This window comes from Camelus ferus, chromosome 6 (genome assembly GCF_009834535.1).
Source record: "Camelus ferus isolate YT-003-E chromosome 6, BCGSAC_Cfer_1.0, whole genome shotgun sequence".
NCBI lineage: Eukaryota > Metazoa > Chordata > Mammalia > Artiodactyla > Camelidae > Camelus > Camelus ferus.
In genome coordinates, this window is record NC_045701.1 from 42,916,349 (window position 1) to 42,942,831 (window position 26,483).

The following is a 26,483-nucleotide window of genomic DNA, read 5'->3' on the forward strand; positions in this document are numbered from 1 at the left end:
ACATAGGTTTGCCAAAGAGAGAAAACTTACGTTTTGCAATACATGTTAAAATGAAATTTTTTTCTTTTTCTAGGACATACCGAGGGAGAACATATTTTAAACGGCACTTTTATAAGCAAGCAGTTCAAGATCTTTCTGTTGCAATTCACTTAGATCCTAATAACTGGTTAGCATTGTATTATAGAGCCTGCTTATTTAGAAAGAGTAATCCTTTAAGAGCACTACAGGATTATAGTGTTTCAGGTACTTCACCTTCAACTGCACATACGTAGGAATTTAATCTGAGGTTCAGCGGCTCACCTTCATGGGGTGGAATACTAACGTGGGATGACTAATGAAATATGTATATTATTATATAGTTCTATGTACATACTTATAAATACATGTTTTGTAGTATATATATTTATTTATACTTATAACCTATAATCGTTTAGCTAAAAATGTTTCTTTTAGTGTGTGTGATTGTGTATTTACACGTGTATAACCGTGGTAAAGAGAGAATGGCATATCAAAGAAATCTCTATGTATTGAGTTCTAAGGATATTTTTGGAAATTCAGGTGTACTTCTTAGTCATCTGGCTAAATTGGCAGTGAATTTTCCTGGTGAGCTGTGTCCTACTCCCAGCCCATAAATTAGTTAAATTCAGAGTTTTTTAAACCCTTAAACCAAAAGTGGGCTTTGAGAATCCTCAGTTAAAGGATACCAACAGCTAAGAGTGGCCATTTCCACCTTAACCTGTCCCAGCACATTCTTGGTATATAAATATGTCTAGCACAGTTCTAGGCAGAGCTAAGTGCTCAATAAACAGTTTCCAGCTGAATAAATTAGCTCATCTTGACTGGCAAAGTCTAGCCGGAGTCCAACACTCCAAACATAGCCGTGTTCATCTGGGTGCCAAGTGCTGCAATCTCATCGTCCTAGGTGAGGCAGAATCTAGAGATTAAGGAAGTCACTAAACGCTTGGGAAGAGAATCCACAGCTCCTTGGGGAAGGCAATCTAAGATGATTGTTCCCTGATGTCTCTAAGTCCATTTGCCTTCTGAGATCACCCTTCCCATGAATATTCAAATAAAGTAACTCAAAGCCCATCCTATGTGCTGAGAGGAGTCTACAGCCCTCATGCCTATTTCCAAGGATTCTTGAAAGAGAGGGCTGGGGATTCCTGTTCAGTTCCCTTGTCATCCTTACATCTAATTTCTGCTCTCTGATTGATTCTCCATTTTTGTTCACCAATTCATTTCTTGTGGCTACTGTCTGTTACTGAAAGTTTTAGGGTTCAGAGGATAAAGTTAGCACAGATAATTTAAATTTGAAGGGTAAATAACCCGATTTCTGTAAGTTTAGTTTTTATCTAGCTCTGTCAGCCCTGTCCATCTGCCATCTGGCTGAACCGCTTTCTTCCTTTTCTCCTAAAAGCCTCTTTTTCATATTTCCCTCTTCTCCAAGTTTCGGGTTCCTCACCCGCTCTTTTCTAGGCTATCACAATAATACAAATCCTCGTTATTTCTTTATTTAGAGCAGACTTGCTTACTTTTGGCCTCAATCCTTTCCCTTAGGCGAGCCTAAGGAGTTTTATCTCCCAAAATCAAAAAAGGACCTTCAAGATATTTTTCTAAGCATAATAATGTCTAACATTTATTAGGTATTTTACTACTTGCCAGACACTATTCTAAATGCTATATATGGAGTGTCTCGATTACTCTTCAGAATAATGCTGTGAGGTAAGTAATGTTGTCATGCCCATTTTACTGATGAGAAAACCAAAGCACAATCTACAGCCATACCATCCTGAATGCACCCAGTCTTGTCTGATCTTGGAAGCTAAGCAGAGTCGGGCCTGCTTAGTACTTGGATGGGAGAAAACCAAAGCACAGAGAGGTTAAGTAATTCTAATATATTTTTTTTTCCCTCAAGAAGAATGTTTCTATTTTTCTAGACTAACTACCAAAACTGAAGTTGGCTTTCTCCTTGCTAGGCAATCAGACTGTGAATTGAAAAGTCAGATTGCCTTCAAGTGATTATTTCTTTAATCTGTATGATCATTGCTTACACTAGGTATACTTCCCAAAAACTAGTACCATGAATACTTGTGTACCAGACTCTGAACATTCTGCACATTTCATGTATTATGCACATTTGGCAAAACTTTCCCTTTTTACGCAGAATGTGCTTGAGAAGCTTAGAAGATATGGATCAAATGTGGAAATCTCATCTAATTCACTACATATTTTTGAAAGTCAAGGGGGAAATCAGTAAGTGAGGAGATGAGATGACCTCTAGACTGGTCACTGATGAAAGCCACACACCTGGAGTACTGAGAGGAGGTTATTTTTGCCCCATGCTTCTGTCTTTTGGGACATGCATGGTTAGGTTGCCTGCCTTAACTCTAAGGCCTGCTTGCATTGAAGTAGCCCCTTTGAGCTGCACTTCCTGGTAGATGTTTAGAAGCCTGATATCTGCTGTTTGCCATAGCCTGGGCTTGTTCTGGAACCTGCTCCTTGGCCAATAATGATGCCTTCCTGTCTTCCTGATAATAACAGGTCATAAAGGGCAATGGCGCCTTTCTGACTTCAATCCACTGAACTGAATAAGTTAGATTCTAGGGCCGTCTTTGCCGTTGATTTGCATTACAGCCACAGCCAATGTACCTAACCCCTTTGGACCTGAATCTCTGCATCTGTAAAGTGAGTGGACTATCCTAGATTACCACCAGGATTTCTTCCAGCTCCATTGAGTTTGTGAAGTGTGATAGTCACATTGCTACTTATGAACAAATACATTTTTTACGTGAATACTATTTTTTCCTCACCAAATAAGTACACTTATTATAGCTAGGTTTTATTTTGTGTAATGTTAAAAAATAAGAATAAGAGTAGAAAGGAGTATAAACTAAAAGATAACTCGGATATGTTTTTTCAGAACCCAAATAAGATACATACTTTTATTTTTAAGCTCTCATATATGATGGCTGTGAGAATCTTGGTTGTTTTCTACATCGAGGCATACTCTATGCAGATCTAAAACTTTGGTTGCTCGCAGTTTGTGACTTTGAAGCTGTTATTTCTCTGGAAAGGTACGCTTTCCGTTTTAGTCTTACTGATTTCATTTTTGTGTAAGTTTAAGAAAATACTTAAATGAAAGAAAAAGCTTTCTGTTCTCATCATTAATGGCCTTGTAAAATATGAGACAATTATGAAGTCATCCTAGAATTAGAATACTACTTCTAAAAATAAGATTACTTCTAAAATAAGAGCTATTTTCAACATCTGTTTGCCTCAGATGCTTTTGCGAATTTTAGAGATTGAATGGATTTGAGAATAATTTAAATCCATGGATAACAAAATCAGTAAGTAATTAAAAACAGTTTGGGGATGCCCAGATTAGGACTTTTTGAAGTTAAGTTCATGGAAAACTGTCATCAAGTTTTAAAATAATGGCAGAATATTCTGCTTGATATATTGTTGGTATGCACAATGTATGACTCACTGGGAGGAAATCTTCCATCTAGAACTTCTGACTACATTTTGTTTAGTAAAGCAAAAGGAAAAAGCAAATACCATTAGAAAAGAGGTTCATGAAGAAACAGACTGAAAGTTACATACACCAGTCAGAAAGCCAGGCTGTAAAAAACAGAATTTAATTAAATAATTACTCTTCTTTCCAAAGAAGCATTCATTAAAATGGAGGGTGTCAGAAAGAGTAGCAAATCATGCCAGTTCTGTGCAACCAGCAGACTGCTGACTTAGCTTATTTAAGGTAAACTTTGACGTTGACTCAGGGAAGTCATGGAGCATGGCTCCATAATGGCCACAGTGGTTTTCTCTTGCATATTTTTGAGTCAGGAAGAGAAAGAAATGAGTACCAGCTGCAGAAAGCCAGGAAGTGGGCAGTAGGCAAAGGGTCAGGGTTTCCATGAAGCTGGGCTGCAAGCTGTGTAGGTTCCTCGTTCTGAAATGGAGGCATGGGGCAAATGATTTCTAAGGTCATTTCTATATTGAAAACGGTTTGATTCTAGGAGAGAAAAACGTTTATATGATACAGAAAAGCAGCTGGGTTAATACTTATGTGGAGAGGATTTTTAACCCTACGCCTCAAGAATATTGCTGTTTCTCACTGTTCCTCACCTTTCCTCATGGCGAATATAACATAGCCTAAGGCAAAAATTGAGTTGAGGAAAAAGAAGCTTGTAAATTCAGGATAAGTCAAGATTAAGTCAAGGAAGAGTGAAATGTTGCTAAGAGTCTAGGAGACTTCAGGAATTCTGTTCCTAGCATAGACTCTACAAATGTTTATTCCTTATCAAGGATTTTATAAAGGTGCTCATAATTTTTAATAGAAAGTAATTAACAAATGTACTTTGCTTTAGTAAAACATTGAAAAAAAACAAAACCCTGATATTTATTGATGTGTGTATTTCATTAGGTTCATTTATAATTTGAGAACATTTGGAATAATTAAAATGTCTAATAAGATTTTGTTTTCTCTCTTTTTTTTTTTTAGAACTGTTACTATGGCTTATATAAATATTGGCCTCATCTATCTACTATACCTAGATAACTACATAGAAGCCACTTGGTATTTTTCTGAGGCTATTAGACTTGACCCTTCATATATTCAAGGGTATATTTGTCGAGCAGAAGCCTATCATAAGGTACTTAAGTTTTGAGAATATGGGTTTTTAAAATCTTTAATTTCTAAAAGTTTGATTTTTAAAAATTTTAATTTCCTGAATGTTTGGTGAAAAAGATGTTATGGTTGAGGGTAAAAAACTGAAAAGCTAAACAGAAAAAAAAAAAAACTAGAATGTATGATATAATCATATTTACTTTAAACTATATAGTGGGTATATGTGATCATTCTTCAAAAATTAAAGATAATTTAAAAAAAAGAAGGCTTTGCATCATCATCTTTTTTTTTCTTTTACTTCTCTGTATCCCACGTGTTTTGATGATACTTAAGAAAAACATGTACATTAGGAGAGATTCCTGCAAAATTTCTGTATTGAAGTGTGGGAGGGGATAAATATCAGAAAGGAAGCAATCAGTATTATTATGAGCTAATATAATACTGTTTCTGTTTATCACTCAACAGTTGCATAAATTGAAAAAGGCAGTGAGAGAGTTATCTCGTGCTATCCACCTCCAGCCAGATAGGACCCAGTTATATATAATAAGGTATGAACATAGAAATGGAATTCTTCTTGGGATAACTTAGCATCTGAACTAGATGTTGGAATTCTTAGGTCTCTCTTGATCCTTCTTTGTTCTATATTTAATCTCCCAGAAATGGCCATCCCCAACCAGTCAGATATAGTTATTGTTTTTGTTAAGCTTTAAGATAATTTATGAGATAACCAGACCTTTCCCTTCGTTCTCTCCTTGCATCAAAACACAACTGTTTAGTGTTTAAGTTCTTTGAAGCCTCTCTCGATTACTAGTTAGATAGTTATCACAGATCTCATGAACAGTTGTTTGATTGTGTCCAGAGGTACCAAGTATAAAACTCAGATAATTCTGTGGGGAAGAAAATGACACATTGAGTTGTATTTCAAATGCAGTAGAGCTTGCTATAAAGGGACCCATTGCAAATTAATGAGTTATCACTAGAAAACATATGTTATAATCACTAACATGGGAAATGGGCTTAACAGATGTGGGAAAATGCACTGGAACAATGCTTTCTGATAAGGGCTGGCTTTGTCTTTTAACTCTTGAGCCATATTTTATGTCCCTTGAACTGTGTTTATCTTTTATAATTTCTCAGCAACAGAATATAACATTTTAAATACTGATAAGTATAGAAAGATTGGAGTACTTTTCTTTCAGCTTCATGTTTCCTAAATTGTCTTCTCCTTACATCTCCATGCTGGTTGGCCTATTTAGACATGCATAAAATATTTATAACCTTTACATTGTTTTCATCATATATATATAAGTATAAATGAATGTATTGTAGTTTAAAATTTTAAGTAACTGGGTATAAAAATCTTTTTTGAAAAAAATGATTTTTAACTGCTCCAAATTAAAAAGCTATTATTTCTTACAGAGGACAGTATCTTCTTAAAATGAAATTTTATGATCTTGCAAAGTTCACTATTTATCAAATAGCAGAAATGAACAAAGGTAAATATAATTAAATAGAGAATTAAAATTATCTTAATTTTAAAAATACCTTTTAAATTTTTTATACTATTTGCAACAGCAATGTATAACATGAAGGACTCACTTGAAAGTCAGAGTTAGATTTTGAAACTTTAAAACTTCAGTTTCACATGTGTATAACCAATTAGTAAAATGCTTCATAACATAGTAAATTTTGTGAGAGATTGTTATAAGAAATACCAGGCTGATACTTTTATTTTTTTGTGTTTGTATTTGGGATGTCTTGTTGTTCATAGATAGTAAAGAGATTTTAGTATCATATTGCTTTATTAATTCATATTAGAAAGATAGACTATAGATTGCTCAACTTCCTTAAAATAATTATATCCTAAATCCTAGCTACTTGGCAAAGTTATTGATAAACTTTCCTTTATTTTTAGGTCTCATTGAATTGAGTCCTATACAGCAAGCCCTCATTTATTCATTTTGTGAGAACCATGACAAGGCCATGCAGGTCTTGGACGGAATCACTTTGAGTAGGCCTGATATCACCATGTGTGCTCTATTAGCAAAAGCTCAAATGAAGGCCAAGAGAAACAAGGTGAAAAGTCTTCTGTAACGTTTACTAAAACTATTAATGGAATTTTTATATTGTGCTTAGAATTACAGCTTACATTTTTTTTTGCAAATTTAAATGATACCATTTATTTATTTATTCTTCTGTTAATTAACATTTGGATTGTTTCCTTTTATTTATTTTTTTCCTCTTAAGAGTAAGGATGTTATAAATATTCTTTCTCATGTCTTGTTAACATACTGGCATGGAGAGAATGTAAATGTTTTACTTTCAAGAAAATATAACATTGTTCCGTAGGGCGGTGCCAATTTTTTCTCTCGCCTGTGGGGTATGAGTGTTCCTGTTGCTCTCCACCCTTTGTGATGGCTGGTGGTGCCAGACTTTACTTCTGTCAATTTGGTGGATGAAAACTAATGTCTCCTTGTGGTCTTAATGCACATTTTTCAGTTTGAACATCTTTTTATATGTTGATTGGCTGCTCATTTCCTGTTCTATCAACATCCTGTACACATTTTTTGTTTGTTTGTTCTGTTCTTATCGATTTCGGGCATTGAAAAACTAAGTGCTGTGTATTAATCCTTGCTTGGTTATATGTGTGCCATGTATCCTCTTGCAATTTGATGATGTCTTTTGATGAACAGAGATTCTTAATTTTAATGTAGTTGAACAACCCTCTTGTTTAAGAAGTCCTCCCTGTGCTAAGGTCATAAAGATATTTTCCCATATGTTCTTCTAAAAGTTTGAAAGTTTTGCTTTTTCATTTAGGACCTTACTCTACCCTAAACTGATTTTTTTTGAGTGCAAGAGAGTGATACAATTTCAGTTTTCCCCATATGGATACTCGAATGTTCCAGGATCATTAATTACAGCGTACTCCTAACTCAAAGATCTGTAGTGGTACATCTATCATAACTTTTCATGTATGTGCAGATCTGATTTTGGGCTCCCTGTTCTGTTCCTTTGATCAATTTTCCTATCCCTGGCCTAATTATACAATGTCTTAATTACCATAGCTGTATTGTAAGTTTTGACACCTGATAGAGCAAGTCAGCACACTATATTCTTCTCCAGGAAATTCCTGGTTATTCTTAGGCTTTTATTCTTCCATATACATTTTAAAATTCAGCTTGTCAAGATTGATTAAAGACCCTGCTGGAATTTTTATTGAATTGTATTGAATCTCTAGACTATTTTAGAGAGAACCGACATCTCTGAGATACCGAATTCCTGTTTTGGAATACTCTTCCATTTACACTCACCTCCCTGCCTCCCCCACGTAGCTCTGCCAGGAGCCTGAGGTTACCTTGGATTGCCCTCTTCTACCCAATCAATAGTCATTTTCTCTTGGTTTTTCTTTCTCAGTATCTCTCAAATCCACGTCCTTTCTCTGTTTCTATAGTCGTTATCCTAGTCCAGAACATATTTTTATTTTGTTTGAATTATAGAAAAGTCTTGCACTCTTCCAAGCTTTTATCCACAGAGCTGCCACAGTGTTGTGTTCAGAATGTAAGTATGCCTTAACCTGCAGCCCCTCCAGGGCTTCCTGAGGAGATTTTTTAGAACAGTGATGGAGAGAAAGGCGGGCGTCAGCTAGAGGAGGAAGCAGGAGAAAGTGAAGGTGTGTTCACTGTAACTTAAACGGGAGGGAGGCATTATGGACTCACGGAGACGGTGAAGGGGCGGAGATCCGCAAGAGGAAAGAGGTAACAGGCTTCTCAGCTGGGGCAGAAGGAGCAGGTAGTCAAAGACCCAGCTTGAGGAGTTAGGTCTGAAAAGGAGGAGAAAGGAAACCAAAGACAGGAGGGAAAAGGTGCAAAGGGAAGAAGATAGAGACTTTGAAAAGTCAAAAGGATAGAATTTGAGACGGTGATGCATTTTTTTCTATGGCAAATTCTCATGCTAAGAGTGAGAATGGAAGGATGGATGTTGAAGTGGGCTGTAACCATGTGGCATAAACTTGGTGGGCACAAAGGACACTTAGCATGTCTAAGTTAAACCTCACTGTTTCTTTAGCAGTTTAATATAATTGAGAAAATGGGCTAAAGATTCATAAGTATTTGTATTTCCGTATAGATACACTGAGTAGCTAGTTATGAAAAGGTGTTTCTGTCTGGAAAATTGACATTTTTTTTCACTAATGAGTTTCAACCATTTTGATAGAATAGTTTAAATGGGTTATTTATTTATTTATTTATTTATTTATTTTTATTGATGTATAGCCAGTTTACAATGTTGTGTTAATTTCTGGTGTGTGACATAGGGATTCAGTTATACATATGTATATTCCTTTTCATATTCTTTTTTGTTACAGGCTATTACAAGATACTGAATATAGTTCTCTGTGCTATACAGTACAACTTTGCTGTTTATCTATAAATGAGTAATTTTTTGATGTTACCTTATTTGCTAGTGTCAGTGGAACCCCCCCTTAAGAGCATAGCAGGACATAATAAAGTTTGATTAAAACTATCTCAGATACTGTCATTGGAGAACTTTTACAGCCTAATAGCCGTCCAGTATTCCCTTCAGGAGTATTGCTTGGAAACTGGTCATAAACTAGTCTATAAATTTCAGTCTGATTTAAGACTACAGGAAAATAGCCTTTAGAATTTAGAAATAATAGTTCCAAAAGTCCACGTGTGTAAGCCTGCTTAGTACCTACTTGCAGCACAGGCCCCCGGGTGGGTCTTGCTGTGATCAGATGCCCCACCTGGGTTCTCTTCTCAGTGTCTTTAGCTGGTTGGCGTGTCCTCGTGTGAAATGAGAGTAGAGCTGTGTGCTCAGGATTCATTTTAACACTTAAAGCTGTCATGTTAAATAAATATAAGAAAGAAACATTCCTTTCCCTCTCTCTTTAAAAAAAAATCATTATAGGAAGCCATGAGAATGTTCAAAAAGGCACTGGATATGTTTTCTCATTCTGAGAAAGGACCAAATGCCATAGAAGCTTCAGCAGACTGTCTATATCACTTGGGACTTTGTTACATGGAGGAAGGCAACTTACAAATGGTAATTTGTGCATTTAGGAGCATAGGTTATTTTTTATTTTAGAAATTGTTTCCTTGCCTTCAGTTCCATTTCTGAGGTCTACTTAAACAGTGATAGATTAGACCAAACCCTCTTACAAAGCTTGGCTTGCTAAAGTCAGTCTGATACTGCAATACCTACTACATTGTTTCATTTATTCACATTTTATTGATACTTGCTTGTCAACAATATTCTAAAGACTAATGTGTGTTTTCCACCAAAACAATAAATCTAACTGTAATAAATTATTCTAACAAAATAATTTCATCATATTAATATAAATGTACTTATTAAATTAAAAGTACTTTAAATTGCTTCAATGTAATGTAGAATGAATGGAAACTGATTAGGATATTGTTTGATTTCTCTTAGTGACAACTGAACAATTCAAATCAGAATAAAACTGACTGTTTAGATGGCCAGACTCACTGAAAGCTAGTTGGTTCAATTATTATGTATTTATTCAGCATTTGACTGTTTTACACAACTCTCCATTTCAAAATTGTCAATGATATGATAAATATGTAAATTAATTGATATTTTCTAGTCACTACTTAGATTATATTACAGCTCCATACAAACACACACACACACACACACACACACACACCATTCCAGTCCTTATATTCATCGGGGCGGACAGTGTCTGAAACTTGCATCTTCATAACCTTAAAAAATAATTGCACTTCATTAGTTGTTCCATTAAGAAATTCCAATAAATATAAGATTAATTACAAATCTCTTTCATGTTTTTAGCCCTTTTTGACAACCAGAGAAACCTCATTTTGCTTTACAATATTGGAAAAATGTTTGGAGTTCCATTGTTTTGAAATTTCATAACTAGGTATCTGTTGGCTTGCATGGAAAATAAATGTACTAATTGTGATTTCTTTGAAGAAACACAATGTAAAGAATAATGATAAGAAGTATACCTCCCAAAGTACTGTAATCCAACCACATGGATTATGTAGATGTTATTCTGGGAATAAGGGAATCTGTATATTATGTTAATAAATCTGGCTTGTTCATAAATATTTTTTTGGTCCACAAGGTTCACTGGGAGAAATGTATTTTAAAATGGTGAAAAAATAGAATGAAAGCTGTTCAGCAATAACTACATACTGTAATTTATTTACATTTTAAATTAATATATTCTACTTACTAAGTAATTTGCTTTTTAACACTATGCTCTTCTAGGCGGTTGATTCTTTTACAAAAGCTGTGAAAGCAAATCCTGATTTTGCAGAAGGCTTTTATCAACGTGGGCTTTGTAAAGTAAAACTCCACAAAGATAGCTCAATCCTGGATTTTAATCGTGCGATTACCCTCAATCCAAAACATTACCAGGTAATTAAATAAATAATTTCAGTGGTTTGGAAAGTGTGTTAAATTTGCTAAAATGATTAACTCTTTAAATGTTATTGTTATTAGTTAGCAACACTTATCACTTATGCCTACTTTTCAGCTATTTTAAATTTGAATTTGGACTAAATATTATATGATTTTAGGGGAGTGCTATTAATTTTCTTATATACACAGTGGTAATATGGTTATGTAGGAGAATGTCTTCTTCACAGGAGACACATACTGGAAGACTTGGGATGAAGTTTTATGATGTCTACAACTTATTTTCAGATAGTTAAGAAAAAATAGATAAAACAGGTATTGCAAAATGTTAATAATGATTGAATCCAGGTGATAGTCAAATGGATGTTCGTTGTACTATTTCAATTATTCTGTGTGTTTGAGATTTTTTAATAAAAAAGAGTAGGGAAAAAGTATGTATTTTAAGCCATCTTTAGGTGGCATGGATTTGTTTAAACTGTCATACATTTTGGTAGAATTGATGCCTTTACTAAAATGTTTACTCCTGCTTTCCTCCTCTCTTTCTCTGAAAAGGCATATTTAAGCCGAGTAGCCTTCTATGGCTTGAAAGGTAGATACTCAAAAGCAATCTTGAATTGTAATGAAGCCATCAAAATTTACCCTCGGAGTGTGCATGCCTATATCTGCAGAGGAGTTCTGAAATACTACAACAAGGTAAGGCAATCTCCTACCTTGTTCACTGCCATTTTAGAGTGGATAGATGCTCAGATGCCAAACAGGGACTCACTTCCCTTTTTTCTCTGTGAGAGGAGAATTGCCATGGTATGAAGGCAAAACTGTGTACAAGATGGCACACCTTGACAGTACATCGAAAGGGATTTTAATTCATAATTGTTCATAAAATAGTGATATTTTTGACATTTACATTTAAATAACACTGATTATTTTTATTAAGATGATAGTATATATTGATTGTAGAGAATTTGGAAAATACAGAGAGGAATAAAGGAGAAGATTAAAATCACTGATTGTCCCACCATCAAATGGCAATTCCTGGGAGCATTTTGATGTATTTGCATTTAGTCTTTTTCCCTAATAGTATATACTTTCCAAAATTGGGATTATGCTACTTATACAATTTGTGTAATGCCCTGCTTATTACATTTAATTTTTGATGATACAATTTTTAATGACTGCATAATATTCCACCATAGTTTATTTTTAACCACTTTTTGCTGGGCCTTTGGATTGTTTGAATTTTTTTTCTGTTTTTTTTATTGAGGTATAGTCAGTTTACAATGTTGTGTCAATTTCTGGTGTACAGCACAATGTTTCAGTCATACATGAATATACATATATTCATTTTCATATTCTTTTCACTATAAGTTACTACAAGATATTGAATATAATTCCCTGTGCTATACAGTATAAACTTGTTTATTGAAATTTTTTATTATTTTATTATTTTAAATAATACAGTTATACACACTGAAAATAAAATCATTGCTTGAGTTGATGACTGATTCCTAAAAAAATTACTGGGTCAAGGGGTGTGAGCAGCACCACTGCTATCTGATACTTCATGGAATACTTTTTTTTCTCCTATGTTTCTTTTCTAACCTTTCTTTGTAGCTATTTCGTATGAAATATTTTGCAAATAATACCTTAAAGAAAAGGTAAGATCTTGCATTACCTGTTAATTCCATGAAAATTTCTATCTATAGAAATGGATGATCTAAGATATCAGAGAAGCATCAAAGAGAAGCAAAAGAGAACATGGGTAGAAAGCATGACGATTATGTGATATGACAGTACTAGCGACAGAAGCAAGTTCTGGTGCATGTTTGCTGAATAAATATGGCTTGCTTCTCTTTAACCAATAAGACATTTAATTTTTTTCCTTGCTGTATAACAGCAGTGGCAATCAGATAATCATCTAAATTAAAGTTGTTTATATATTGAATTTTATTTGAAGGTAAGAGAAACTATAATAACATTTCCTACCAAGGGATCTTCTTAATTAATTCTATGGAAGATTAGCTTGATTGTCTTAATTTCACAGATGATACACAGAATGGTTAAATGAGTATTCCCAAAACTCTAATAGAATCAAGAATTTGTTTTACAACTAAATTTCAGTCCATTATGATTAACCCTTCTCACTTAATTATGTTTTCCTTTATAGACTTATAAACTAGCAATTACAGATTTAACTACAGCTATCAACATGAACAAAACTAGTTATATAGCATTTTATAACAGAGCATTATGTTACACCAAGATAAGTGAACTTCGAATGGTAAGATGACCATCTTGGTAAATAACACTTTAAAGCATTTGTAAACATATTTAAAGCATGTGTATTTTCTTATTATTTCAGTTATAATTTTGAAAAATAATTGCTGTGGAAATACACAAAATTTGAGAAACCAAAGAACCATTTCAAAGAATATTTAATTTGTTTGTGCTCCTCTGCAATGTCAAATGAAAAATTAATTTTACAATGCTTATATAAGCATTTAAAAGCTATATAAATTAAAATACATTACATAATTGACATTTGAGAAAATGTTTCTACTGAGAAATTGTGTGCAGAATTTTAAAGCAGTGATCACTAGCAATATTGTTTACTTAAAAATCTCAACATTAGCTACAACAGTTTGTGGGGGTATTTTGTTTAATACTGCTCAGACCACAGATGCAGCAGGGAGTTGCATGAGTGATGGTTTCCAGCTCCGGGGATCAGTGACCAGTATTGCCTGTACATTTTGAAGGCCCAACTGATGGCTACAGCAAACTGTTTTTTTTTTTTTTTTTTTCCCTCTATTTGCCCTGATACCTGTGCAAGCCCTCTTTTATATTTTTTAGTCTTAACCCTCTCCACTGTCCCCTTGTCCTTTTGTCCTTTTCCAATCAGGATTCCTCACTAGAGGGCAGGTCTGTAATTTCTTTCCTTCCTTCCTTCCTTCCTTCCTTTTTTTTGTACTGGGGATTGAACCCAGAACCTCGTGATGCTAAGCATGTGCTCTACCACTGAGCTGTACCCACCCCCTACCCGCCCCCCCAAAGTCTGTAGTTTCTTAGTGTTCTGTCCCATCCTCTTGCTTCTCTATCTGGGGTCCACTTTTCTCCCCCTCCTTGTTTCTATCCACTTCCATTGTCAATGAAGCATTCTTCTGAAAGTCTACCTCATGTACCTGCTGTTCTGGACACACTGCCTCAATTTCTTTGAAACTTGGAAAGTTAAATCTGTTTAAAACATTTAAAAGTTTAGTGATTTATTTGCTCTGGAAGGAAGAAGTTGAGAAACATTGTTTCTGTCTACGAGGATGTAGACTTCCTGGTAACCAGATTATCAGGTTTCCTCCAAAGATGTTGACAAATGAATAACTAATTTTTTTTTAACACAGGCTGTTGTTACCATTCTAGGACCTAATTAAAGGATCATTTATCAGAGTAACCTGCACAGCAGGTATCTTTGACAACTCCCTCCCCACCCCCATTCCTGCCTTTTCTGGGTAACCCTGAATGGTAAACAATGGTCTAGGTGGGGGCAGGGAACCACCACTTTGTTATCTCTGATACGTGGCAGAGCCAGTGGCCTATGAATAAGGAAAAACAAAAAACTACGCAAATAGATCCCTAACTAGAATAGGAACATATTGGCTATTTTAGATCTGCCAGGTACCCAATGCTTTTCATCCAATGGACTCATTTTACAGATGAGGAAGTGGAAGTAGGGAGAGGTTAGAAACACATCCAAGTTACACAGGGAATCGAGACCTGTATTGGTGTTCACAGGTTTGTTTGCTTCTGGTTAATAGTCATTAGGTGGCTTTGTAAAACCATCTGACCTCCAGCATGTGGACTGGATGCCATTTTACAGTGACACCTCTTCCCTTTTGACCCCCTCCACCTGTTTTTCAGCATTCCTGGCATCACTAGACTGAGGAAACCCAAGTAACTTTCTGCAGAAAACCCACTTAGGTATCCTCCCGAGATACGGTTCCATTAAAAACCAAGAAAAAGTGAATTCTGGTTCCTACCACCTTATATTAATAAAAAGAGTAACAGTTACCACTCATTTAGGACTTACTGTGTGACAGGCACTGGGCTAAATCCTTTGCCAACACACAATCACAATATTTTAAAGTGGACTTTTACAACAACATCAATATTCCATTTTTGTGGAAGAGGAAACTGAAGCTTAGGGTTAAGTAACTTTCTTAAGGCTGAAAGGTTGACAATAATAACAGAGGCATGATACAAAGCCTGCTCATTGTGACCTTTGTGAAATCTCATTTCCTAGCTGTTGTTTCCTCGTGTCACATAATCAGCTGCTCAGTGGATCTCTAAGGCACCTTGGTACATATACAGGTTTTATAACCTGTGAGTCTGTGAAAGGAAAATTGCTAACATTCTAGTTTTGTTTTGTTTGTTTCACAAGAATTACAAATTATTTTTACAGTCCTGGTAATGTTTATTTATAGTTAATTGTACAATTCTTTCAGACACTTGAGTGCCCAATCATAAAACATTAGAGTAGAATCAATAAACAAATGGTAAAATACTATTTATTTGCATTTTCAGTTAGCATGTGCTACAGGCATATATGATTTGGCCCTTTTCTGATGAAACCATATGGCTCTTTTGGACAAAATGTTCAGTAGGAAAATGAGTTAAGAGATTCAGCTCCAACACAAATGTGGTACAGAGCAGATGACCAGTAAAACCTTGTCATTCAGTGAATGTTAGGAAAAAAAAAAAAAAAAAAGAAAGAGAGAACGGTCCTCTGACTTGATTCTCATCTTAGACAAGTATCTTTTTAAAAATAAAAGTATTGAAGTAATTTTCCAACAAGTGCTTGTTAATTTTATAATCTCTGTTTTCATTGCTTTATGATTTATTCATTTAACAGAAATTAATCAAATGCCAAGTATGTGCAGGCACGGTGCCAGTTACTGGCTTTACAGTGGTGAACAAAGTGGATTATCTCTGCCTCCATGATATTTAAGTTTCAGTGAGGAAAACAATAAAACACTAAAAAGAAATTAAATGTCAGAAGGTAACGAGTACTCAGCTTTAGTGTCAACAGACACTTAGTGAAACTGCTGAGTTGGGGAAGGGTGTTGCACACCACCTTCAATCCACACACGATAAAAATGCTGAGGCCGTTTCACAAATAGCACGTGAAGTGCAAGCACAGCGCACAGCACTTGTCAGAAAGTAGCAACGTCCATAGTGTTTAGATAAGGGGACCCTTTAAACCTAACAGGGATTATGTTTGGGCATAATTTTAAGTCACATTAAGGAACTAATTGTGAGGTCCTAGCTTGGGTGTAAACTCATTTGCCCATGGCCCATGCAGTAAAGCTCTAAAGAGTGGACTCTAGGTTGTAAGTGATGATTTTATTTTTAGGCATTAACAGATTATGGAATTGTGCTTCTTCTTGATGCTGGAGAAACTGTGACATTAAACACCCTCATTAATCGTGGACTAATCTACGTAGAACTGGGGCAGTTCAGCTTTGCATTGGAGGTAAACCTTCCTGTTTATTTGTAAAAAGGAACCCACTTGATCTTGCATGTTCACTTCTGAAAACCAGTGAAAAAGTTTTTCTCGATATCAAATGGCAATATTAATGAATAATAATTCAACTTGAGCAAGAATTGTGTTGAAATGCTTTGAATGAATAATGGAATCTTTGCAAAAAATGTGCATTTTCACTTTGTCTTTTATTACAGATAAATGGCCAGTATGTTAAAAAAAAAAAAGTCTGAACTGATGAAATATCAAAATTATCATCTCCCTCAAAGGGAGTGTCTTAGCTATAGACCAAACTCAATTATTTGGCAGATAAAATGATTTATAAACCGTTTACTTTCCTACTCAGTGCTCTTTCTCATTTACAGTTTTCTTCATTCCACATTGAAAATATATCAAAATGAATTTGTTTGCTTCACAAAATAGCAGCTCAGACTAGGCTACCGGGAATAGGCTTTTGAGTTAGTGGGAACAGATACTCGGAACTGCAGTAGAAGACAGACACTGCAACATACAGAAAAGACACAGGTGGTTTCAGGTGTATCACTTTATAGAATAATTAAACAAAATTCACCATTCTCATTTTTATAGTCTGTATTGTCTATTTTGAGTTAACTTTGGAATTGAGATTAAGAGAGACAGGCAAAAATTAAATAGCAACTTGAAGTTCACAGTGCAGTGATAGCAGCTTTGCTTCTTTGTCTCTCGGGAACCACAACAGAACACTATGTAGCCAAGTGCTTCCTATTTTTTCACCTCCAGAGATAGCTTGTATTATTTTTCAACTTCTGGAGTCATCTTCTGAGATTCTGTCCCATCATTAAGGAAATGTCTGAGAAACCTTATTATAGGCAATTTACACTATGGTGAAATGTAATTTCAAGAGTTGAACTCCCTAAGATTTTGGTTTTGAGATGTACCAGTCGAAATTCGCTCAGGTAGGGGAAGCTAAAGGACTTTGTTTGGAGTAGGCAAAAAAAATCTATGGAACTCTGGGCAACAGTGTTGGGAGGAGAAATTGAGGAAAATGCGAGTTGGAAGCAAAAGACCTCAGCTGTTGGAGAATTAACTGCAGGGCCTGCGTTATCTACCTAGAAAATGTTTATTTTGTACTTAACAACATTAACTCTACTCATTCCATAGGTGCTACATACCAGGTTCTCCACAATGCCGCACAATTTATAACTGTAGCTTATAGATGAGGAAGCTGATATTCGAAAGAGGTTAAATAAACTCTTTTAGCTAGGAAGTACTGGGCAATATTTGAACTCAGGTCTCACTTGACTCCAAATCCCATGTTCTTTCAGACAAGGCAAGGCACTGACACTGGCTTTTAAGATATGGAGACAAAAGATTTCCAGTCCTTGAGGAGCTCATGGTCTGGTGGTGATCATTCCTGACTCATTCTTGGACACCCCCCCCCCCCCCGCCTCCTCACACCCTACATCTAAATCATGAGCAAGGCCAGTCAGCTCTACCACCAAAACATATTTTGAATTCAGTCGTTTTTCATTTTTGCTACTGCCCTCCTCCTCATTCAGGCCTCAGCCGTCTCTCCCTGGACGACTGCCGTAGCTTCCTCACTGGCCTCTCTGCTTCTGCTCTTGTCCCTCTGCCTACTGTTCTCCACACAGCAGCCGGAGCAGAGCAAGTTATTCCTCTGCTCAGAACCCTCCAATGGCTTCCCATCACACTTAGGATAAAATCTAACTCTCGATGAGGCCGACCACGACCCTGCATGGTATGACTGCTGCTCACTGATCTGACTTCCTTGTCCACAGTCTTCTTTTCTCCACTCAGGTTCTGCCATTCCTGGGAAATGCCAGGCTTCCTTCCTGCTTCAGGGTCCTCACGCAAGCTATTCCCTGTGCATAGAACACTCTTCCCATCTATCTGCATATGTCCTCCTTTCATTTCAGGTTTCTGCTCAAATGTGACTTCCTCAGTCAGAAAGAGTGTACATTAATTAAAATGGAATATTGAAAAATTTAAACAATCCAAAATAATTTTGGAAAAAGAAAAGAAAGGAACAGAAAACAGAGGAGATCAGCAGAAAACAAATAAAATGGCAGACCCAAATCCAGCCTCATCAGTAGTTACACTGAGTGGAAATGGTCAACACGCCAATTAAACTAATGAGAGTGTTGAATTGGAATCTTAAAAAAGTGTCAACAATATGCTGGCTGCGAGACACACACTTTACCTATAGTGATGTAGATAAGTAAAAATAAAAAGGCTAGAAAAATACGCCATGCACACACTACGGGCTTGCCTTGGAGATACTGCAATAACATGACTCACGCAAATTTTGGGGTTTCCCACTGTATATAAAAGTTGTGTTTACATGATGCTACAGCCTATAAGTTTGTAAGAACATTATGTCTAACAATGTACATATCTTAATGAAAAAGAATTTATTGATAAAAAATGCTAACCATCATCTGAGCGTTGTCACAACCTTTTTACAACAGTAAAATCAAAGATCACTGATGATCACAGATTACCATAACAAATACAATAATAATGAAAAAGTTTGAAATATTGCAAGAATCACCAAAAGGTGACACAGAGACTGAAGTGAGCAAATGCTATTGGGAAAAATGGTGCCCACGGACTTGCTTGAAGCAGGCTTGCCATAAACCTTCGATTTGTAACACACGCAGTGTCTGTGAAGCACAAGAAAACAAGATATACCTGTAATTAAAAGCCAAAAAATTTTTCTTTGTGTAAATTTAGAAATTAATTTGAAAAATTAAAAAAAGAGATGGTGGCTGAGGAAGACCAATGAAGGAATATACGACTGAATAATAGGAGGACTCAATGGAGAACTGAGAGAGAGCATAGTCTTCAAACATATGCAGGGAAAAATTTTTATTGGGAATAATTAACTAGCAGAGAGGTAGTGGGATGAGAGATGAAAACATACTAGTTAATTGATAGTTGTGTGATCTTCATAAGAACACCTTGATCAGGAAGTAGTGTGCATCCTTTAGACCAGCATTGTTTAGGAAGTCAATGGTTAAACTTGTTGGATTGAGAATATTTGTTTATTTCTTTGTCCTCTTGAAAACCAAGAAAACATAAAAGAATAAAAAAGCTATAATTCTACAAAGTTAAAGATAGCAGAGAAGAGATGCTTAGACACCACAAACTACCTTTCCAGATTTTAGTGCCTCAAAGTTAAATATGAATGGGTGATCAAAGATCCTACGCTTTCTTGAAGGAAGAAAAGTAGAGAGTTAAAAAACACATTGTCACAGGTATAATGTAGGGATGGTGGGAGAAGAGGAGGTGTATGGAGTGATAGAGTAAGATAGCTAAATTCTATCCTACGTTGAAGTTAAACATGATACGATACTCATGTTATTTAGACATTTGAAGGTAAATAGTGAAGAAATAACAGCAAGGTATAAAAATGATTGACTGTAGAGAGTGGAACTCAGAGGTAAGGAGAAGTGTAAGCATTGTGAGTAGTATTTTGGTTAGGTTATATTTGATTAGACAATACATTTTTTCTTTTCTTCCAAATAATTCCATTTGGTATCAAAATTACGCTTCAGGAATCTAAGTGGGGAGTCCATATTCTCAGGCTGCTCCGTAGACTAATACTCTCCCCTCCTGCAGGGCCGTGGAGCGCTCGGTTTGACCTGCTGCTCCCGCTTCCACCCCCAGTATTAGCCCCAGACTTATTCTACCCCATAAAACAGCCAGCTTCCTCTCCCTCCTACCGGCAAGGAAGGTTTGTGGAAGGGGGAGGGGGAGGGGAAGGAGATGGGAGGAGAAGGAGGCTGTCGTTATGGTTGGGTCCTCTCTAGCTGGGCAGAAACCAGAACTCTGACACTTGTCCTTTAAGGCTGTCAAGGGCCCTCATCCCAGCCTCAGGGAAATGGGAAGGGAGTCTGGAAGGATTTCCTTTTGTCACTCCAGGGGAGATACAAGTACTCTCCACAGTCTAGCGTGGTCAAGGGAGCTCCCAACGAGAACTGCCCAAGAAGATGCCTGCTGAAGCTGTCCTCTGGGAAAAAGCAGAGCTGTTTTCATTCCTTCATAGGTCTTGAACTCTTACTTTTGGAAGGTTCCTTCTCACATTATGGCAAACATTGAATTCAGTCTGTATCTCATATCTCATACACACGCACACATCTCATTGCAGTTGACATGATCCTTTGATATGTAGCTATTTATTTAAATATTTTATTAATTTCAGTTTAGTGATGTTCTTACTTTGCTTCAGGATTCAGTTGTTTTTATAGGGCTTTGAAAAGCTTTTGAGCTTCAGACCCTGGTGCCTAATAGAGGACCATGTTTGGGGGCCACAGTGGCAGGGATCTCTGGCCAACTTAGCACTTTTAATTCCCTTAGACAGCCTCTTCCCCAGTGCCATTCAGGTCCATCCCAGCTGACTTCCCCGACTTCAGATCTTGCGGTTAGAGTTTCCGTTGCTCCCTCTCAGAAAGCCTCTAGGGTCCCTGGACCAAATGATACTTAACTTTTCTCCTGAAGTGTGGATTGCAAAGGTAGGAGCAGCCTTAGAGAATCCACACGAAAGGCTCGGTTATGCCCTTTCCCTGGGCCTGGGTGCCTGCTTGTCCTATAGTCACATAACGTCAAAGATTCTCTGCAGGTCAGTTTCTATCTCTGTGTGGATAGATAAGTACTTGGTGGTATTCACTGGGGGGAAAAAAAAACAACAACAATAAAAAGAAGGTAAAAGAGAGACCTCGTTATACATAGCAGGCAGAAGCGCAGGAGAAGTGGAGAGAGTATCACCAGATTATGAGTGAGCTTGTGGTTATGGGTTTCCTCTGTCCCAGCCACTCCCACTCTAATGTGATACTAAAAGGGAAAATAAAGTTTTAAGAAGTTGTATATTTTAATGCTTGTGTTAAGTATTTTCATGGTAGAATCAAAGTTAGAAGAAAGTTGAAGAAAGCACAAAAGACAATGTCATAAAATTAACAGAAATTTGTAAAACTGTTTCAGGATTTTAAACAAGCTGCCCTGATAAGCAAGACTAGTGTGAGCCTTTGTCAAGCCACTGCCATGTGCTATCACAGGTATGGAGTGCCATTTATGTTGATGGGAACATGCGTGGGACTATCGAATTATAATTAGAACAGAAGAAGGGGAGCAGAATGTTGTGGAAGTGACAGTACAGAAATGGGGAGAGACACAAAGAAGCCCTATAGACAAGTGGGGACCACATCTAAGTGTGTCCTTAGCACCCTTCTACCTTCTAATGAACTGTTTCAGCCAAGGCAGCAAGTAAGTTCCCTGCTTCGCCGCACTGGGGGCATCCATCTGATGATTCAAGCCCATTTACTGGGAAATTTTGACTGTGGTAATACACAGAATAGAATCATGCCTAGCTTGAAATATCTAAGAATAAAATCAAGTAATTAGTTTTGTTCAGGAAATGGAACTGACTTTTAAAAAAGCCTATTTCCTGGAAGGGAGGTTGATTTAGGAAAATATTGTATTTCCAAAAGAATTTTGCATGTAGAAAACATTTTGTAATCTAAAGCTAATTTAAACAATACCAGTAAATATTTACAAGATAGAATAAAAATCTACAAAAAAATACTACTTAAAACATTATTACCTGTTTCTGGTATTAATAAAAATAAATAAGTGTAGAAGGGGAGAAAAGAACAGTGACATAAGGCTAAGATACAGAAGCAGATCAGTTTAAAATTTACTCTGAGATAATAGTAGAGTACAGTGACTGATTTTTCTAACTGTAATACTTACATTGCTACATATACATTTTACATCTAAAAATTGCTTTCTGGACATTTTGCTTTTAAAAGCATGGAAACTCAGCACATGAATATTTCAATGTCGAATGTATTTGCCTAAGAAATAGTTCACACGTTATTTTTCTCGAGAGAAACAGTAACAGTTAATTGGATGAGGAAATTAGGGTAGTAGACTAGGCTGTGCAAATATCCAATTTAGACAATAGAACATGATTTGAATTATTTAAGAAAATTGACATTCTTTCCCCCTTTTTAGGACATAGGTGGTACAGCTACATTTCCCTGTAAGAGTTAGATTTTTAAAATAGGAACATAGTATAATACCTAGAACTTGTGAAGGTGTTTTTGTTTAAAAGGCCTAAACTGGTTTCAGACCTTTAATTTTATACAGACAGCAAAACATAGTCACACCATTGTCTATTCTAATCCAGTAACCTTTGTAGGATCCGTCTCTTTAAGTAACTGTCATTCTTAAAAAGCGGCAGAATAACGAGGACTGGTGTGTTTGTTTTGGTGGGTGAGCCCAGACCGAAAACGTCCGAGGTCACTGAATTCTCTTAAAACTAAGAACAGACTCCAGAATTTTCCTCAACCTCGTTCCTGTATTTTGCAACTATTAGATTCAGTAAATTCCTCCATGTGTCGTTTCCCGATCTCTTTTATGAAATGTAATCACTGGGTATATATGGTGGAGCCTCCTTAAGCTGATACTGCTTTGCAATTCCAAATAACCAACTTTCATCAGCCGGCTAGAATCTCTATTGTCCTTTAATAAAAGTAGAATTTAAATAGACAGTAAAGCTCCAATAACTCACAGTCCCAATTCCATGTACTTTGAGTTTCAACAGTTTCACTGAATTTAACCATAAGGAGTGTTTAGTGACTGGCTGTATTTATTTCAGGAGAAATATTTGTGCTTTTCAAGGTGAGCTGTAACACACTTATTACTACAGCAGCATGGTTAATAAATATTGAGGTTCACTATTGGCGTCTCATAGTGGAGAAGGTAAAATTTGTCCCATTTTGAAAATTTTTAAAAAAGGAATACATCTCTAAATTTTAGGGCTTTGATCTTTGAACTCGTGGGGCTTCAGACTTTTCAAGTATGCCTTTGTATCTCTCTGGCTCTCACTCTTGTGGTTGCTAGGAGACAACATTCCTTAGGCTGAATATCCTACTTGTCGCCCCATTTGGTCACTAAGAGTGTTATGGTAGAGTTAATTTTTAGATCTCTTTGAGAAAACCACCTTTAGATTAAAAAAAAATTCACAGGAGAGCCTGATGGCTCAGAGTTACATATTCTGTCCACTTTTTATTTGAGCACATTTATTTTATTATTCTTATCTTTGCATAAAGTATTTTTGGACCTTTGGCTCTGCAAGCCACATTCTTTAGTTTTGGGAGGTATTTATGATTTATTTGTACAGCAGTAGGGCACATCTGGTCGCGTATGTGATTAATTTGGACAACGTGGTGGGCCTCAGTGTCTGTGGCCTGTGGCCTGTGAGCTCAGCACACGATCCTTAGTTAAACCGACATGGTAGTGAGAGTCATGCACCTTCTGTCAGCAATCATGTTCTTTTAGATTTATACAAACACTTTTTATATTATAAAAGTTAATTTAATATACTTTCATGTTTGTGATGATTGATGTTTACCAATTTATGTGCCAGCGAACATGTATCCTGATACAAGGGAGATACTCAGCCACGTTTCTCCATCGTCTAACCGCAGGTTATTTAACAAGAGCTTCGATCTACAGGATACTGTGTGATACGCACATCTTCAGAAAAATGAAGTTGCTGTTTCTATAGTGGTATCTGAGTTTTGTTTTGTTTTGTTTTTTCCTAATGGTGCTGGGGGCTGAGGAGTCTCTGGTTTGCCTCTGTCATCTCCTGTGGACTTGATTTTTAGTTATCATCAGCTTTGAAGAGCTTGCTAGGTGCCATTCAAGGTCCCTTTCCAGCTTAAAGGTTTAATGATTATTTACTTAGTCTGAGCAGACTAGATGTTCATTAAACATTAGTGCTGATAACTAGATAAGCATAGAAAAATAACTTCAATTTATTGCCTCATTTTTTTTCTTTTTAAATTGGTTAGTCTATATAAAGAGTGAGATTATGTTTTATAAACCATATATTGGCATAGGATTTTAAATCTCCCTCTGGGTAAGTAGGGAGCAATGTGTACAGTGCAATTTGGATGTCAGAAACATTTCAGTGATTTATGGGGGGTTACCTTGGAAATTTCAGTTTACATGGTCACCATAGGTATGCATCATAAGTAAATAGTTCATTACCCTTAGGTAGAAATACTGAGCATAAAAGAACCTATCAACTAAATGCAGCTTGTACAAAAATTACTTCTGTGTAATTATCCTCGATAAAGCATTTATTATCTATGCTAGAATTCTTTCTGTAATATAGTGAGAAAGCAACCACAGGCATTGCGACCTTATATTCAGTGAACTTTTACTTCTTAAATAGTGCCAGTTACCAGGAAAGAGGAGCGCAGTCTCACTGTAAACTACCCGAGGGAACTGAACCTGTTTGCTTAGTGAGAATCCACAGAGTGAGCTCAGAAGACACCCATTGGCTCATATACATGGATGTTAACCTTCATTGGAAGCCAAGTTTCCTGGTGCTTCACTTAATTTTTTTCATTAATTTTCATTAAAAAATTGAATCACATTACGAGCAATTGAATTGCTTTCTTGGTTTCAAGCTGAATTCTTTCTCAGACCCTCTGAATACATCAAGGAGAAGGTCTCAGCTAAGAGTTAGCCTGTAACATCTTTCCAACACTTTGTAATAGACAGTGCAGGTCTCAGGTTTAGCTTTCTGTAGACTATGGTATCCAACTCTAATATTTCTTTATTTTTTGGTTGCCTTCTATTTATGGCATGAGATAATTGATTTTGTATTTGTGGTATCAAAATTAAGTTTTTTTAAAAAATAGATTTAGTATGCAAAAATGTGATTTGACTTAAAGATACTCAGTAAATGACAGTGTAGGTGGAACGTAGGGCAGCTGTGTGCAGGAGGGGCTGAAGTTTGGGAAGCAGTATTTTGAGAGATACTGCTGAGTAATATCTAGGAGATGGTAGTTTCTAGAGCAATTACCCTGGGTTCCATGCATTTTTACCTGGAAAGCTAGCAAAGTTTAGTGATGCATCTTGTTAAATTTTGAAACCTTTTTGAGAAATAATGAAAAGAATGGAAGGAAGATAATAGTCTTTATTGGGTGAGGGTTTCTGTGCCAAGGGTTTTCACATGCTGTCGTTTGATCCTCCTAACAACCTTGAAAAATTGGTGGTAATTTGTATGTTCAGCTTAGGTTTGAACTCTAAGCCTTTCTTCTGACTGCACTGTTGGGATATCAGCTCCCTGGCTCTCGTGCACCAACTACAAGTATGATAAAGGTGAAGAATGTGGGTAGAGATGACTGTGTGGGAAAGTGTGGATTTTGGAGTCTGCTCACCTAAGTCTGAATTCCAGATATTTGCTCTGTGCAACCTTAGCATGCTATTTACTATGTTACTTACTTTGTGCAAACTTTTCTGAGCTTTGATATTCTTTTACTCTATAAAATATGGAAAATTATAACAAGCTTACAGAATTGTTGGCAGGATTAAGTAAAACTGCATATGTAAAGGACTTAGCACAGTACCTGGTAAGTAAGCAGTTACTCAAAGTTAGCGCCTTCATTCTATTTTTAAAAAAATTCTAGACTCTCCATATTAATTGAGATTACATATAATTATTAGATATGCATTTTAAATGGAAAAGTGATTTTATATACCCATGAACAAATATTTGATTCCTTCAACAGCCGCCACCTCACCACAAGAGACTAATTAGGGAAGCTAGAGAGACAGAGTTGTCATTTAGTCACATATTAATTAACATTAATTAACAATTAGTCACAAGTTAATAAATAAAATACACTTCTTTTTCTCCCTTCCTCTCTTAGTATCTAAAGTGAAATGGGCTACCTTTGTAGAATATCTGAAGTAAGGACTCCCACGTGGGGAAAATTTAGTTCCTTTCATTATAGAGGACATATTAAATATATAACAGTAAATTTATTTTAAACAGATGTAAATAGTGTATTTTATCAGTAATAGCACATGTTTTTCTATATTGGC

General features: G+C 36.1%; 1 protein-coding gene across 1 annotated transcript in view; it reads left to right on the top strand.

The window, feature by feature from the left end:
• Positions 1–26,483, top strand: part of TTC6 (tetratricopeptide repeat domain 6) — a 155,964-nt gene that overhangs the window by 119,279 nt on the left and 10,202 nt on the right. Inside the window, exons 16-27 of the mRNA XM_032481922.1 lie at positions 74–243; positions 2,954–3,074; positions 4,502–4,652; positions 5,093–5,175; positions 6,047–6,123; positions 6,543–6,703; positions 9,554–9,688; positions 10,904–11,053; positions 11,606–11,746; positions 13,218–13,331; positions 16,452–16,571; positions 21,561–21,634. Coding sequence (XP_032337813.1) covers positions 74–243; positions 2,954–3,074; positions 4,502–4,652; positions 5,093–5,175; positions 6,047–6,123; positions 6,543–6,703; positions 9,554–9,688; positions 10,904–11,053; positions 11,606–11,746; positions 13,218–13,331; positions 16,452–16,571; positions 21,561–21,634 — 1,497 coding nt within the window. The remainder of the gene's footprint in view (positions 1–73; positions 244–2,953; positions 3,075–4,501; positions 4,653–5,092; positions 5,176–6,046; positions 6,124–6,542; positions 6,704–9,553; positions 9,689–10,903; positions 11,054–11,605; positions 11,747–13,217; positions 13,332–16,451; positions 16,572–21,560; positions 21,635–26,483) is intronic.